This window comes from Coffea eugenioides, chromosome 4, assembly GCF_003713205.1.
Source record: "Coffea eugenioides isolate CCC68of chromosome 4, Ceug_1.0, whole genome shotgun sequence".
Taxonomy (NCBI): Eukaryota; Viridiplantae; Streptophyta; class Magnoliopsida; order Gentianales; family Rubiaceae; genus Coffea; species Coffea eugenioides.
The window spans coordinates 9736288-9750415 of NC_040038.1; the positions used below are offsets into that span (position 1 = coordinate 9736288).

A 14128-nucleotide genomic window follows, 5' to 3' on the forward strand; every position below is an offset into this window, starting at 1 on the left:
TAAGGGTTAGCTAATAAAGTAGTTAAGACACATGGAGAAGAACTGCTGGTTAAAATTTTATTCATCAACAATCATTCAAAATTGTACATGATTTATTAATTATGGGCTAATTCTATTAACTTTTATTAGAGTTTGCTATGTTAAACTTGAAATTTTGCTTAAATAATTTTAAAGTTACTTGAAAAGTTTGTTTAAACTCGACTCAAATAATATGTAAGCAAAGTTCTAAAAAGTTTTATCATTATACTTATGTTTTGTTTATTGATTATATTTGTTTTATTGTTAAAATTGCTTAAGCATCAAATTGTTTTTTAATATTTTACTTTATGTTTATATTTTGGCTGGTCTTTTTTTTAGGTGCATAAACTATCTAAGAGGCTCTTAAATTGTTCCAAGTGTCTCAAATTGTTTTTTCATCTATCTCAAATTGGTTCTTCATCTATTCCAAGATTCAAATTAACCTATCAACAATAAAAAAAAGTAATCAAAATTTAATCTTTCAGTTCATCACTGCCATTAAAACTAATGGACTAAGGGCAAAATTTGATGAATTTAACAGTGAACATAGATTGAAGGATCAAAATTTGATAATCTTACTTTCTAGTGATAGTGGACCAATTTGAGATTTAAAATAGACGAGAGGCCAATTTGAGATAATTAGAATAATTTAAGGGCTTCCTCGTAGGTAGTTTACGCATCTTTACATTTTGGTAGGAGGTCCTATATTTCGTCGAAATTACACGAAAACCCATTTGACGCATCTCCTGGTCAAACCTCATACTAGAGTTCAAAAACCCTAAACCTCCTCTTTATCTCTACTTCTCTCAGTCTTCTCTCCGCAACAGAGAAATGGCCGTCGGGTACTCTTTCTGATCTCTTTCTCTCTCACACATTCACGCACTCAACCACTCTATTAAACACCTTGACATTGATAATAATGGTTTCCGTGTCTCAAATTTTTTCTTTTAATTCTTATAGTTTTTGATACTGTTTTTCCAGGAAGAACAAGAGGATTTCCAAAGGCAAAAAGGGTGGAAAGAAGAAGGCGTAAGCATTTTATTATTTCTTATTTCTTTATATATATATGATGGGTAGATGGATATAAAGTTTTTCTTTTTCTCTTTTAATTGATGTTTTTGGTGGTTATCTAGCTGATATGATAAGTTTTTGCAATATTTGATGTGATCTGTGAACGGCCAATAAGTGGTATGGCTAGTTTTATTGTGACTAGTTGTTGAAGAAATTGAGATAAATTTGGTTGATTCGAAATGGGGTTGGTTTGGCTGGTTGGTTGGGCAGGGCTGATCCATTTGCTAAGAAGGATTGGTATGATATAAAGGCACCGTCTGTTTTTGAGGTTCGAAATGTCGGAAAGACTCTTGTTTCCAGAACTCAGGGCACTAAGGTTAGAACTCCCCTCTGCTTTATCTCTCTTAGTTTGCAATGTTTTTGCTTTTTCCTTGTGTTGTTTGCAGGTATTAATTCGTTTATTTATTTATTTTTTATATTTGATCCTGTTGATGCATGTGATTGCTCTTTTTTACTTCTTGTATGGATGAAAGAAGAATATTAGAAAAAGTTGGATTTGTTTGTTATAAAAGGCCTTGAAGACGTGCTGTATTTGTTTAAAAGCGGGAAGTAATTAAACAAGGAAAAAAGTGTTAACGAGGTCCTGGTTATCAAAAAGCATTCAACGACATTCTAGAGTCGTAAAAAGTGATGAAGTCTGTAAGGAATCTTTCTCCTGTGGGGTTGGGGGATTGTAGGATGGCTTGTTTGGCGGGTTAAGATTCAGTGAAGCCAGAAAATGCCATTAGTCGTGTTTGCAAGAAATGGCAAGGAAAGTATTGGGATACATACGATTATTATACAGCCTAATAGCATTTTTGTGTTGTCTCCATAAGAAAATTAAAATTGTTGCTTATTCAGAATGAACTGGAGATGTTGTGGTTATCGAGATCTAAATGACTTGACAATTTGATAGCTGCACGGTAGTGGGTATTCAGTATCAACCTGTTTCCTCTAATTGATGAACTACTTTTGTAGGGAAAAATAATTTTTTGTTGTGATCTTGTGGATGATGGGAAATATGGATCATACTTTCTCTCGCCTCCCTTTTCTGTTTTTATTGGTAGTCTCAGATGCCACTATTTTATGTTATTTGCAGAATTTGGCCATTTCTTATCTGTGGCTGTTGATACGTTTGCAGTTTAGAACACAGTATTCAAGTTTTACCAAGTTGTTGCATGCTAGGACATCTTATGTTCCAGCTGTAGTCCCTTTAAGTTAGGCATGTTGTTGATTGTATACAAATTGTTATTTATGGTAATCAAAATAAGCAGGGTGCTTTGTGCATGTGTGATTTCGACTTAATAAACTTGAATCCTAGTAACTTTGTCATCTGCCCCTTTCAGGAATTACATGACAAAGAGTTTTTCATCACTTGCGATTTTTGCTTGTTTAATAAGCATTTTATAGTTTATTGATTTTCATTGTTGCTCCTTGAATTTATCTTTCCTGTTTGGGCTGTAATGTGAATTTGTGCTATGTCTGGCTCCTGTTTATGTCTAGACATGCTCAGTAGCTGCTGATGCATTTGAATTTGATGATTTGTTCATTTCCTTAGATTGCTTCTGAAGGGCTAAAGCATAGAGTATTTGAGGTAAGCTTGGCTGATCTTCAGAAGGATGAGGATCATGCATTCAAGAAGATCCGTTTGAGGGCAGAAGATGTGCAAGGCAAAAATGTCCTCACAAATTTCTGGGTGGGTTAGGTACTTAATGGTGCAACATCTTTTTGGAACTTGGATGGTATTTTGCTCACTTCAGGTCTGTTTTTAATTTCCAGGGAATGAATTTTACAACAGACAAAGTCAGGTCCCTGGTTCGTAAGTGGCAGACATTGATTGAGGCTCATGTGGATGTCAAGACAACAGACAATTACACCCTTAGGATGTTTTGCATTGGATTTACAAAGAAGCGTGCAAACCAACAGAAGAGGACCTGTTATGCTCAGTCAAGTCAGATCCGTCAGGTTTGTTTAGGATTTTTGGTAACTCGCAAGCTCTAAGTTTGATACCGTGCTTTATATCTAACTTGGTCTGCTTAATAGTTCCTTGAACAGTGCAACACACAACAACCCCCCCCCCCCCCCCCACAAAAAAAAAAACAACCCAAGGTGCTCCCCTGATATCGGTTTTTTTCCCACCTTAGATTCGGAAGAAAATGGTTGAGATCATGAGAAACCAAGCAAGTTCCTGTGATTTGAAGGAGCTGGTTGCCAAAATCATCCCGGAGTCAATCGGCAGAGAGATAGAGAAGTCAACTACAAGCATCTTCCCTTTGCAAAATGTTTACATTCGCAAAGTGAAGATCCTCAAGGCACCCAAATTTGATCTGGGCAAGTTGATGGAGGTAACTTCACTCCCTCTACATTGACCATTTTGCTTCAAATTGATTATTGTTTGATTGAGAAGAACTTTTTGGTGGTACTCTGGTGCATAAAGATGATTGCCATGTGCATTTGCCCAAGAGCTTTTGCGTTAGTAGTGAATTATTTTTGTGTTATGGAAGGAAATGCTTCAGTGATTTGGTATTTGATGCGATCTCTGCTTTCAGGTTCATGGTGACTATTCAGAGGATGTTGGCGTGAAGTTGGATAGGCCAGCTGAGGAAACAGTAGTAGAGGGAGAAACTGAAGTTGTTGGTTCGTAATGTCTTCAGTATTATGGTTAATTACTAGATGAATTTATGTCAATCCTTGAAACCAGATTTTGGTTGTTTAATTTAATTAAAGTTTTGCCTTATGTTTGTTGACATAACGGGTTGTCTGATTGTGAAAACCTAAAAGGATTTTATTGCTGATTTATCAAATATAGATTCATATATCATGGCCACCTCTCTCTCTCTCTCTCTCTCACTGCGGCACACAAACAGTCATTCTCTCGGACTGAGCATGTATATACAAATACAAATAGTTAGAACCAAAAGCAAATACAAACAGTTGAACTTAATGTGAGAGAAAGATTTTGAATTATTTGCTGGTATATGTTGTGACAATGATTCAACTTTTAGGATGAGTCATGTATACAAAGGAGGGGAAGGTTTTTGCTATTGGTATTCTCAACAGTCAAATGGTTTATCATATTGTATAAACCGTACCAACCTCCAAAAGAGCAGCATGTGGAATGTTCAGGGCAACCGGAGGCTCCCTAGCATTTTTGTTAAGAAATACATATACCATGATGAGCAATTTCTTCAACAAATTTGAGCCCCTTCGCAATGACAAGTGGGATTGACCCAAGAAATAGGCAGTGCCACTTTCCCTTGCATCAACGAGTTCTTGTAGCTCCTTCCTTACTGAAACACTCATTTCAGGACTATTCTTGGGCAGCATAAATCGAACCCTTTTTCTCCTGACGGCCGCAAAACCAAGCTCTGCTGGATCATCTGAATGGCTCCTTTGAGTCAAGGTTGGATGACTGTTGTCTGAACTATCTGCAGTAAGAGGAATCAATGCATTTCCATCTCCCATTGATCTTCCCAAGACCATCATTCTTTCTGGTGAAGAGAGGGATTCATAATCACGTTCCTCCCTGGCAATGAATTCTCCTATTGAACTGATTATATGATCCTCAAAATCATCGCTGTCCCTTGTATGGTCACGATATCCATGGAGAACAACACAACGATAAATCTTGTATTCTTTAGGTCCAACCCGGCCTATAAGGTATCGTTGATCCTCAGAAATGTAGGGGACTGGCAAGGACTTGAAAGATACAAATATGAGTACTTGGTGAAATGCAGGAAGATTTGTAATGAAATGGGAGAAGAAAGCTGGGATTCCAGATGAAATATCAGTGTATATGAAGCCAATGCCAGGTACTCTAGAAATCCCCAGACCAGGGCTAAGATCTGTTAGCCATTCCACTGAAACCTTGTTCTCAACATCAAACTGATATTTTTTCACAGTGCCATAGTACCAGGAAACCATGGTTGTTAAGAAAAGTAATAATAGGACAGTCATAAACCATGCTCCCCTTGGGAAGTTCAACAAGCAAGATGATAAGTATGTTGCCTCCAGTGAGCCGAAGAATAACATAAAGCAAGCAGCAATGAACAAACTCTTCTCCCAGGATAAAGCAATCACAAGTGACATTAAACAAGTTGTTACAAGCATCCCAGAAATGATAGCTAAACCTGTTTCAGAGTTGAGAGAGGAGAGGAAAGAAAAGGATATCAACAAGATCACAGCAGTCTATTGCTTTTAAATTTCACCTAGAAATCTTCCCTGTTTGCACATTAGTTAGTTAATTATGCATATAGTGCCAGCCTACTGAAACATGCTTGCTGCGTCCAACTAATGACACTAAATAGAGGTTTTAACTGTTCGATGTGAATGATTTTGGTACTTTTGCCTTTTTAAAGTATAATTCATTATATCTTTTGGACTGTTTCATTTACTTGTATTCAATCATGAATAGTGTATCAACATTTGGGCATGATATAACCAAGAACCATGTGAAACAATTTCAGATTCATTTTTTGATAAAGCATACCTGTTGCCTTCCCAATTGGTGCTATGTCACGGAAACCAACAGTTATTCCTATTGAGAGGGTCATAAATAACCAGTTAACATCTGGTACATAAACCTGCCCGCGAATCTTATCTGATGTATGGACAACTTTAACTCTGGGAAAACAACCGAGTGCTTGGCACTGGTTTACGATGGAAAAACTGGCAGTAATAGTTGCTTGGCTTCCTACGGCTGAAGCAAATACTGATAATACCGCAAAAGCATGATGCAGATTTTCTGAAATTTCCAATGTGTTTTTCACCAGTAAGAGTTGAAAATTTGTAGCTGAAGTAGTCATGCAGACTCCAAATGTACATGTAAAACAAGAGAAACAACTTACTATTGGGTATTGATTCGCTAAGATTAACATTGTCATCCTTAGTGCCCAAGTATCTGGAGATGAATGCAGCTTGACCAGCATAACAGACAATGAGTGCGGGATAAATCAAGCAGACAAATGTAACCTGCATTAGAGACATATCCAAAAGCATGTCTTTACTCTCGTGCGTTTGCGCAATTGATGGCAGAATATAATCCTCCTATATACCTTTAGAGATCTCTTTGAGAAGTGACCTAAATTTGCAAACATCACCTCTGATCCTGGAAACTATTAATTCTTGTTACTTGATGGAAATTTGGCAAATCAAAGAATGCAACCAATTCGAAAGCACGAATTTCTCTAATTACAACTAACCTGCTGTACATAAGATGATACTCCCCAATGCTTTCCAACTTATGATATCAACTTTCTTAAGGAACCTGAGCATGTATGTTGGGGAAATGGCATAGAGGATTTTGTGATTTTGAGCGATATTGTAGAGACCAATACCACTGATGAAGGTCAGCCAGATAATAACAATTGGAGCAAAAACGAAGCTGATTTTTTGGGTCCCATAGTGTTGCAAGGTGAAGAGGCAGACCAGTATAGCACATGCCATTGGTACCGGTACTGAAATATCATATTAAGGAATTAGAAGCTTTGAGAGGTTAATGACATGTCAAGGAATTAGAAGCAAGAACTCATTGTTATGGTATTGGTAATTGCTGATGTTAAACTGGAAGAACTGTAAATTATGTAAGCACAAGGGTAACCTTTACAACCACCTCAGGATACGGAAAGCAAGATAAATCTTAGGACAAGTTACTACAAGGTAGAAATCTAAATGAGAAAAGAAAAAAAAAGAAGGTACTATGTAATAGGCAGCATACTATGTTTACTAGTATTTGATACAAGAGTAATGATACTAAGTTTGGTGTTCTGTGTGAAAATGCACTCTTTGTATTCCGTGGGGTGCTGGAATCATCTTTTGGTATCTTGCTGAAGTATTAGTACTTACAATTAGAGAAGGAAAAATGAAGAGCTAACCTCAGAGCAAGAAGTATCTTCTTAACTTGAATGAGTTGATCAAATTTCTTGTGTCTTAAAAAAATAACATGTTTGTCCAAAGCAGAAGTTTTGCGTGTGAACTTAGCTGCAATCTTTTATCATTCCGAATTTTTTCAAAATAACGCTCATCTTTAATGTAGCCGGTCTTCATTGAGCCAAATTATTTATTGGTCAATGAAGAACATAATGCATGTCAACAAGTATGGCTACGAATCATTTTTGTAATTACTTCATGAATGTTAAAATTGGTCGAAAGAACCAGCAAAAACAAAGTAGATCCAGTAGTAAATATTACTGTGATTGAAGGACTTACATCTGGTTAAAACCTCGTCCAAGTGTTCTCTGATTTTTTGGGAAGAGATCACTGGAAAAATCAAATTATAAGTACGTCAAGTCATATTTGAGGATCGATCATTACTGGTAATAGCAAATTTATTAGATATGATGTATGTCCTCTGGTATTTCTTACACCGATGAGACAACTTTATCATTGATCTTCCAAAGGTGGATGTTGCAGACAATACTGATGTGAGGAAAATAGAAACTTGTCAATAATTTTTAGTGCTCAATTCTGATATATTGAAAAACAGGCAATGTAATTAAGCAAAAAGGACAAAGATTCACTAACCAGAAACAGAAGGGGTGAGCACTCCATCACTTATAATCATGCAACAGCCAAATAAAGCCAGAAAAAGCAGAAAATAGTGACCGGTTTTATATTTTTCAATGCATTTCCTTGTTGTTGAGGGTACCTTAATCCTGGGACTTCCTCGGTCATGTTGTATAATTTCACTTGCACTTCTATCATTTGGAAGCAGTCCCATTTTAGCATGCCTGCAGAGTAACGAGTACAATGGAAATGTACCACCTGCAAAGATCGAGGAGAGTTAAGAAGGTCCCATGGTGCCATCTTTAATCAAGGAATGTCAAAAATCATTCATTACCTTCTCCGTCATCATCAGCACTCAGAACTATAAACGCATATTTCAGCAAGGAAATCAGGGTTAAAGTCCAGAAAATGAAGGAATAGAGTTCGTGTATCTCCTTATCAGATTTGAGATCATCTGGAAGAATTGATCCAAAAACGTACAAGGGTGCTGTGCTCAAACGACCATATACTATTCCAAGACTTTGAAATGACAAAAGGATAGTACGCCGCCATGTCTCTTTCTCCCTATTTTCCTAACAAACATAAACTTAAAATTCAGATGATGCCCTGTGAATTTCCCTGGCAGTAGTCATAACGCATTAAGCAGTAGCTATGAAGAGGAATTGTTAAACAAGCTCAAAAGTATCTAGTGTTTAGATAGTTAATTCACCAAATTAACTGCAAGTTCGAAAATGATGAGAATTAACATTTTCCAGCTCTGTACATCCATTTTCTTACTGCTCCAATATATTCAAGCTTTTCTTCCATAACAACCAATTCCATTTACTTTTCGCATACATTTTCCCCTTGGTTTCTTGTTTCCACAGGGAATTGCTGCTTTTCACACATTAACAGTTCATCGATTGACTGTGCGTGAGAAAATACTCCAAATTCCTAAACACAATCTGACACGTTAGAAACCAAATTTTGAGCACACAGCTGGCATTGGTCCCTTCAAGATTACCTAGCTTATAAGGTATAATGGGGTTAATTGAATCAACCAAAAAACTCAAACTTATCACGCAGCCTATCGTCATGATTGTTTGTTTCTTGTTCATCTGACGTTAACATGATTAGATTACTTAGCATACTAACAAGGTACTAAAAATTCAACATTTCAGAACCGGTAAACGGCTACCTCATTCAACAGAACACAAAAAGATGCAGATTATTCTGCTATTTGAATATCCCTTTCTTTAACTAGTTAGTACTTACACTATGCCTCAGCTTTCGATCTCTCAAGTCCTCTCTAAATAACGAGTTCTTGATGTTGGAAGTGTGAAACTAATTTATGAAGTAAACCTTAAATGAAGAAAGAAAAACTCGTTATCGTCTACTTTCTTGAAATTATAAATTTTGGTTGTTGGCTCTGCATTTATTACCTATGTGAAATGAAGCAGTCAAGCAGAGGTCAGGACAAAAGCAGTCGTTCACCACTGCAATTCTCATCAGTGGTTTGATGCGTTTTGCAGAAAAAGATAAACTTGAATTTGAACCACAAATATAATAAATATAAGGTAATTGAGAAAACTTAAACAAAGTGAGATTGTGACTTCTCTCCCAAAAATTTTGGTTTGGCTGTTAACTTCCGAATTGATTAACAAAAGAAGCACCTTTTTACTCAACAAGTTATCTTCTTGATTTCATTTTTGCTTTTCAGATTTTGTTCCTACAAATTCCCAATAAACTTGTGATTCAAATGGAGAATTAAGTTCCCAAGACTTAAACCATTCAAGCTATTGCTTCTTAACTAAAAGCTCTGAAAATGAAGAGAGAAAAAACAGAAAAATAGCATAGATCAAACAAGAATGGAAATTGACCCCAGAACAAACAGTACATATTAGCTAATAAGAAAAGATTGCAGTAACCTTACCTTAAATTCATTGGAAATGGTCTCAGACCTGAGTGCAGGATCCATAGGAAATTTAAGGAAGTGATTAATAGAAGAGAAATTTCAATGAAGAAAACTACTAGAGAAATATGCTCAGTAGCCTGCACTAGGGAACAGTCCAAAAACTAGCTCCTTATGAGATTGACCCACGATTCCTTTGAGGTGTCCTAGACGGAAAAACCAAGAGCTTAACAATGTAGACTAAAAATAGAGGCAGAGAGGCAAAAATGGTAGGAGAGTTTGATGTCAAAATCCAATAGCATTGTATTTGGAAGCTTTTATATGTGCATGCCTGTGTTTGTCATACCATATTTGTGACTTTGGTGTTAATGTTTGGTCTGTCTGTCTCTCCCTTTGTAACCATGTGATGCAGATATGTGACTTTTTCGCACTAAAAATTTTGTTTTCCTACGCTGAAAGTATATACACTAACGTATCGATATCTACTAGTGTTTATATATACTGACATATCGATATCTATTAGTGTTTACATATACTGAATTATCGATATCTACTAGTGTTTATGTCGTGATATTGAAAAAATTAATCCTTAGAAAAAAAAATACCATTCTTTTGTACGTCAATTTTGATTATACAGTGCATGTTTAGCATATAAAACATCACAATTTATTAACTTGATAGGTAGTTGCATCCTGAGATATTAGTTGTGCAGATAATTGTGGGTTATTCAAGAAATGTATGTATTGACTTGTACATCTATTGTGCCACTATTATTACCATTTAACTGGAAGTGTAAAATAGATAGACAAGTGTATATAAGTTGAAATTCCACCTAACAACATTTAAGCTAAGAAAATTCAGGAAGACCTGAGAAATTTGGATAATCATCCATTATTAAATACATTTGGGGTAATTGGATCTGAATTTGCACCTACCTATTTTTCCACCGGAATCTGTGGCGCGCTAATACTCCCTTTCCTGTGTTCCTTCTTTCTGCTGAAAAAATGGTCAAAAGAAACTCAACCAACGTAGTTAACTCCAATATCCCATTCAAGCCATAGCCTTTTCAAGTTGGAAAACGTTTGTATGTCACCATCCATTAATGTATAATGTATCCTAGTTAATGATTTTCCTGTTTGAACTATATTTTCCCCTTAGAACAAAGTATTGATCGTTTCAGTAGTGCAGAAATGATGATGTTTTGTTTTTGTCAGTAGTAAGGTGAGCAGTAGGAGGAAAGTGAAGGGCAATTTGACGGGGACCGCTCAAAATGCTCGAAGTTCCAAAAGGTTGTGATGTCCAAAACAAAAATTGGTAGCAAGTGTTGGCAGTATTTGATGAATTGGTTCTATGCCTCCATTGTGCTTAGCTTTCCGTCTGGGTTGGTTTTTTTTTTTGTTTTTTTTGGTATAAAAGTTGGTTTTAGTTGCCTAGCTAGTGTCAAACAATCTCAATTTTTCATTGATGCTTTTTTGAAATTTATAAATTTAATCTTTTATATACCATAAGAGACGCCTTCGATGATAGAAACTAGATGCATGCCACGTATACAGAAAGAATCTGTAATTCGATACCAATTACGATGTCATGCACCTCAAAACTTTTAGTGTTACAAAAAAAAATAAAATAAATAAAGATCCACCCAAATGTGCAAGAAAGGTAAATTTATTTTATGTTGAGTTTGAAAATCTTTTTAATATGGTTCAATGCTCATTAAGGCTTAGCAAACAGAAGGAAAAATGAAAAAACCCATTAAATGGTGATCTTTTTCTTTCTTTTTCTCGGTCCTACCATTAAATGTGAAGTATACTTTTCCTTTTCTTACAAAGTAAGAAAATTAGACAATAAATCTAAATCCCAGAAGTAACCTCAAAAAGCCGGCCAACTTTGAGGTCCTCCTGAGACTTAACTACCCAACCCTTAACCCTCAAGAACGATGTGGGATAGAAACCCCACAGGGAAGCCTGTAAGGCTTCTGTGCTGCTAAGAAGATAAAGAACCCCCACAACCATCAGAAACCCCCTGTAAAAATGAAGTAACCCTATGCAAGTCTAGTCAGCTAATTTTAGGCATTAATTTTATTACTATTAATGCTCCCATTAACAATAATGGTTAGATGACCTGATTTCAAGGTCTTTTTGTCTGTGCAGTGATACTAGTTGGGAATGGTAAGCAAGTTAATGAAGCATTCTCTTTGTATGGATTGCTGGGATTGCTCCATTTCCATACTGGTGCACTGTGGTTTGGAAAAACTCTCACATTGTTTATATTAAATCCAAAACTTGAGATCGAAATCCTAAAGATGTAAGACCGAATCCTTTTGCTTTTTATATTCTGGACAAGTTACAAATATGAAGCAAAAGATTCAGATCAGAATAAAAGAAAAGGTATGAAGCAAAAGATTATGTAACGATTTGACATTAAAAAAAAAAAATGCAGGCATCTTCATACTGTGAGAAATGAGATTGAATAAAAAAAAAATTATTTAGCAATTTTATATTCTTTTTTGTTGCTTGAATGCTCCAAACAAGGAAAATCCCAAGTCAAAAAACAAGTAGTACTTCATTAATATTACGGCTCAAATTAATTGTTGTAGGCTGGGCCAAGTTTTTTTATAAGCCTCTATCGACAATGGGTATAATAATATGTTCTAGATGGGTATAAATGGTACCAACTTTTTGCTGTGACATCCCCTCAGGCCCTCACCAAACCTTTTCTATTACTTTCTTTTCTTAATTTGCCAATTGATAATTTAAGACAGGCCAAGTGACAATTTCCACTCTCCCTTGTCATTTTTTGTGATGCAAATTGATTTATTCTGCACAAGATATTAAACCTTTTGCATCTTATTTTATGATTTTTTTTTTTTTTTACCTTCCACGGTCTTATATTGTCTCGACATTGGAATTAGTTAAACAGTTGAAAAAGTAATTAGATAAAAAAGTAACACCAAAGATAATGACTTGCTAATAAACAATGGGTTTACAAGCAAAGCTAATAAACATAGAGATAAACTACTGATCTGTGAACTCCATAAAAGCTAACAGCCTCTTGGGCTGTTGGTAAAAGTTTTGGTGAGGGTGGGAGGTCAAGGGTTCAACCTTGCCTCTCACCTTGCCACTGGTTATACAAATGTGACTTCCTCTTAGAAATCCCGTCGGCTCCTTCTTCTTTTAGATTAGGTAAGAGTAGGTTATACAAATGTTATTGTTACGATAAAAAAAAAACTCCATGAAAAACCAGCATACAAATTTTGGAGAACATTTTCATTTATTAGAGGATCCGGCGGCTAAATAATCCCAAATTTTTTGAATTTAGCATTGGCTCAATCTTGGCCCAAGTGTTTCAACTAAGGCTCAATCAAACACAAATGGACTGATACAATGACCATAGTTTATCTGTATAGAAAAATTTGGGCCGTAGGCATGCCCAATATGGCACCACTCTCCTTAAAGTAGTTGCGGTATGTATCTGAGCGGTGTGGGTTTTGTGACTGGTTTTATCTTTTATGGTCCATTGGAGGAGGAAAGTTTAGTGTATCTTGTGTCAACGCTTTCCTGGCGAAACCGCGTTTACCTTCTTGGAAGCTTTTGACTATTCTATTGGTCAAAGCGGTCGTGTTTAGCAAGAAAGTGCCTTGCCTTGTAAGGCAGGAATTGTTTACTTTTTCCATTGGGGAGTAGGCGGGATTAATATGTTTATTATAATATATTAGCTAGAATGCATGACAATTAATTACAACTTGTTTTTCAAAATTTTCACATGTTACACACATTAATCTCCCTTATCCTTGCTTTAATGTATATGTTATCAGTATAAGAAAGATTAATTCTTGAATAAAATGAAAATAATTTGAGTACTAGGTATGTTTGGATGGCAAACGATAAGTAATTTTTTTTTTTTTTGCCGTATAGAGGTATAAACTGTATTCTTTTTATCAGACTTTTGAAGTTAGTTAATTAAACCTAATCCCAAATTTAATCCCAAACGCCGCAACTCTTGAAGCAAATTTGGGGATTTAACTACCCAACCCCCAAACCCCTTAGAATCGATGTGGGACTACCCAACCCCCAAACCCCAGGCTTAATTAAACTGTATTTCAATCACCTCTTTTTTTTTATGTATATTTTCAACCACTTTTCCATTTCATATGCTGACACATCGTATCACAAAAATGCGAAAGTCAAATCTTTCCACATAATTTCAATCCTTTAATTGTAAAGTTCTTTTTGGTCCAAATTGAAACGTCAAAGACCACCAAAAATATAGGTTCATTTTATTTTTGGTCCTTTGAAATAATAAATGAATGCAAAGTGCAGTTCCCTTTAAATAGTTTTATTAAGTACATTAGTTTACTACCCATATTGAACAAAGATAGTGAGTTATTACAAATATAATAGTAGAATTACTAGGATACCCAATATGATCTCTCAATAAATAAATTACCTCAAAAATAATGCATATAATTTTGAAGGTTTTAGCTAATGGGTGCTCGATAAGCACATGATAAAAAAGAGAACTCAGGTGTCACTTTGTCTCAAAATTTGAGTTAATTAGGAGAAGTATCTAAAGGTGCAATAAATATTGATATGTGCATGTATTCACATTAATAAGTTGGGGTAATTTAGGTTCACTAGTAACATTCAAAAAAAATATATATTTTTT

At 35.5% G+C, this 14128-nt stretch overlaps 2 protein-coding genes across 2 annotated transcripts; one reads left to right on the forward strand and one right to left on the reverse strand.

Annotated features, from left to right (window-relative positions):
- The first annotated feature begins 795 nt into the window (after positions 1-795).
- Positions 796-3889, forward strand: LOC113767702 (40S ribosomal protein S3a). Its single transcript, XM_027311880.1, has 7 exons — positions 796-860; positions 1000-1047; positions 1300-1405; positions 2627-2764; positions 2848-3033; positions 3213-3413; positions 3618-3889. The coding sequence occupies exons 1-7, from the start codon at positions 850-852 to the stop codon at positions 3711-3713; spliced, it is 786 nt and encodes a 261-aa protein (XP_027167681.1). The 5' UTR covers positions 796-849; the 3' UTR covers positions 3714-3889.
- Positions 3890-4025: 136 nt separating this feature from the next.
- On the reverse strand, positions 4026-9703 carry LOC113768416 (potassium transporter 25-like). The gene is made up of 10 exons (XM_027312760.1): positions 9485-9703; positions 7907-8144; positions 7591-7830; positions 7432-7485; positions 7276-7326; positions 6270-6524; positions 6123-6175; positions 5916-6039; positions 5558-5812; positions 4026-5198 (listed from the first exon to the last, which is right to left on the reverse strand). The coding sequence occupies exons 1-10, from the start codon at positions 9527-9529 to the stop codon at positions 4141-4143; spliced, it is 2373 nt and encodes a 790-aa protein (XP_027168561.1). The 5' UTR covers positions 9530-9703; the 3' UTR covers positions 4026-4140.
- Positions 9704-14128: the final 4425 nt, after the last annotated feature.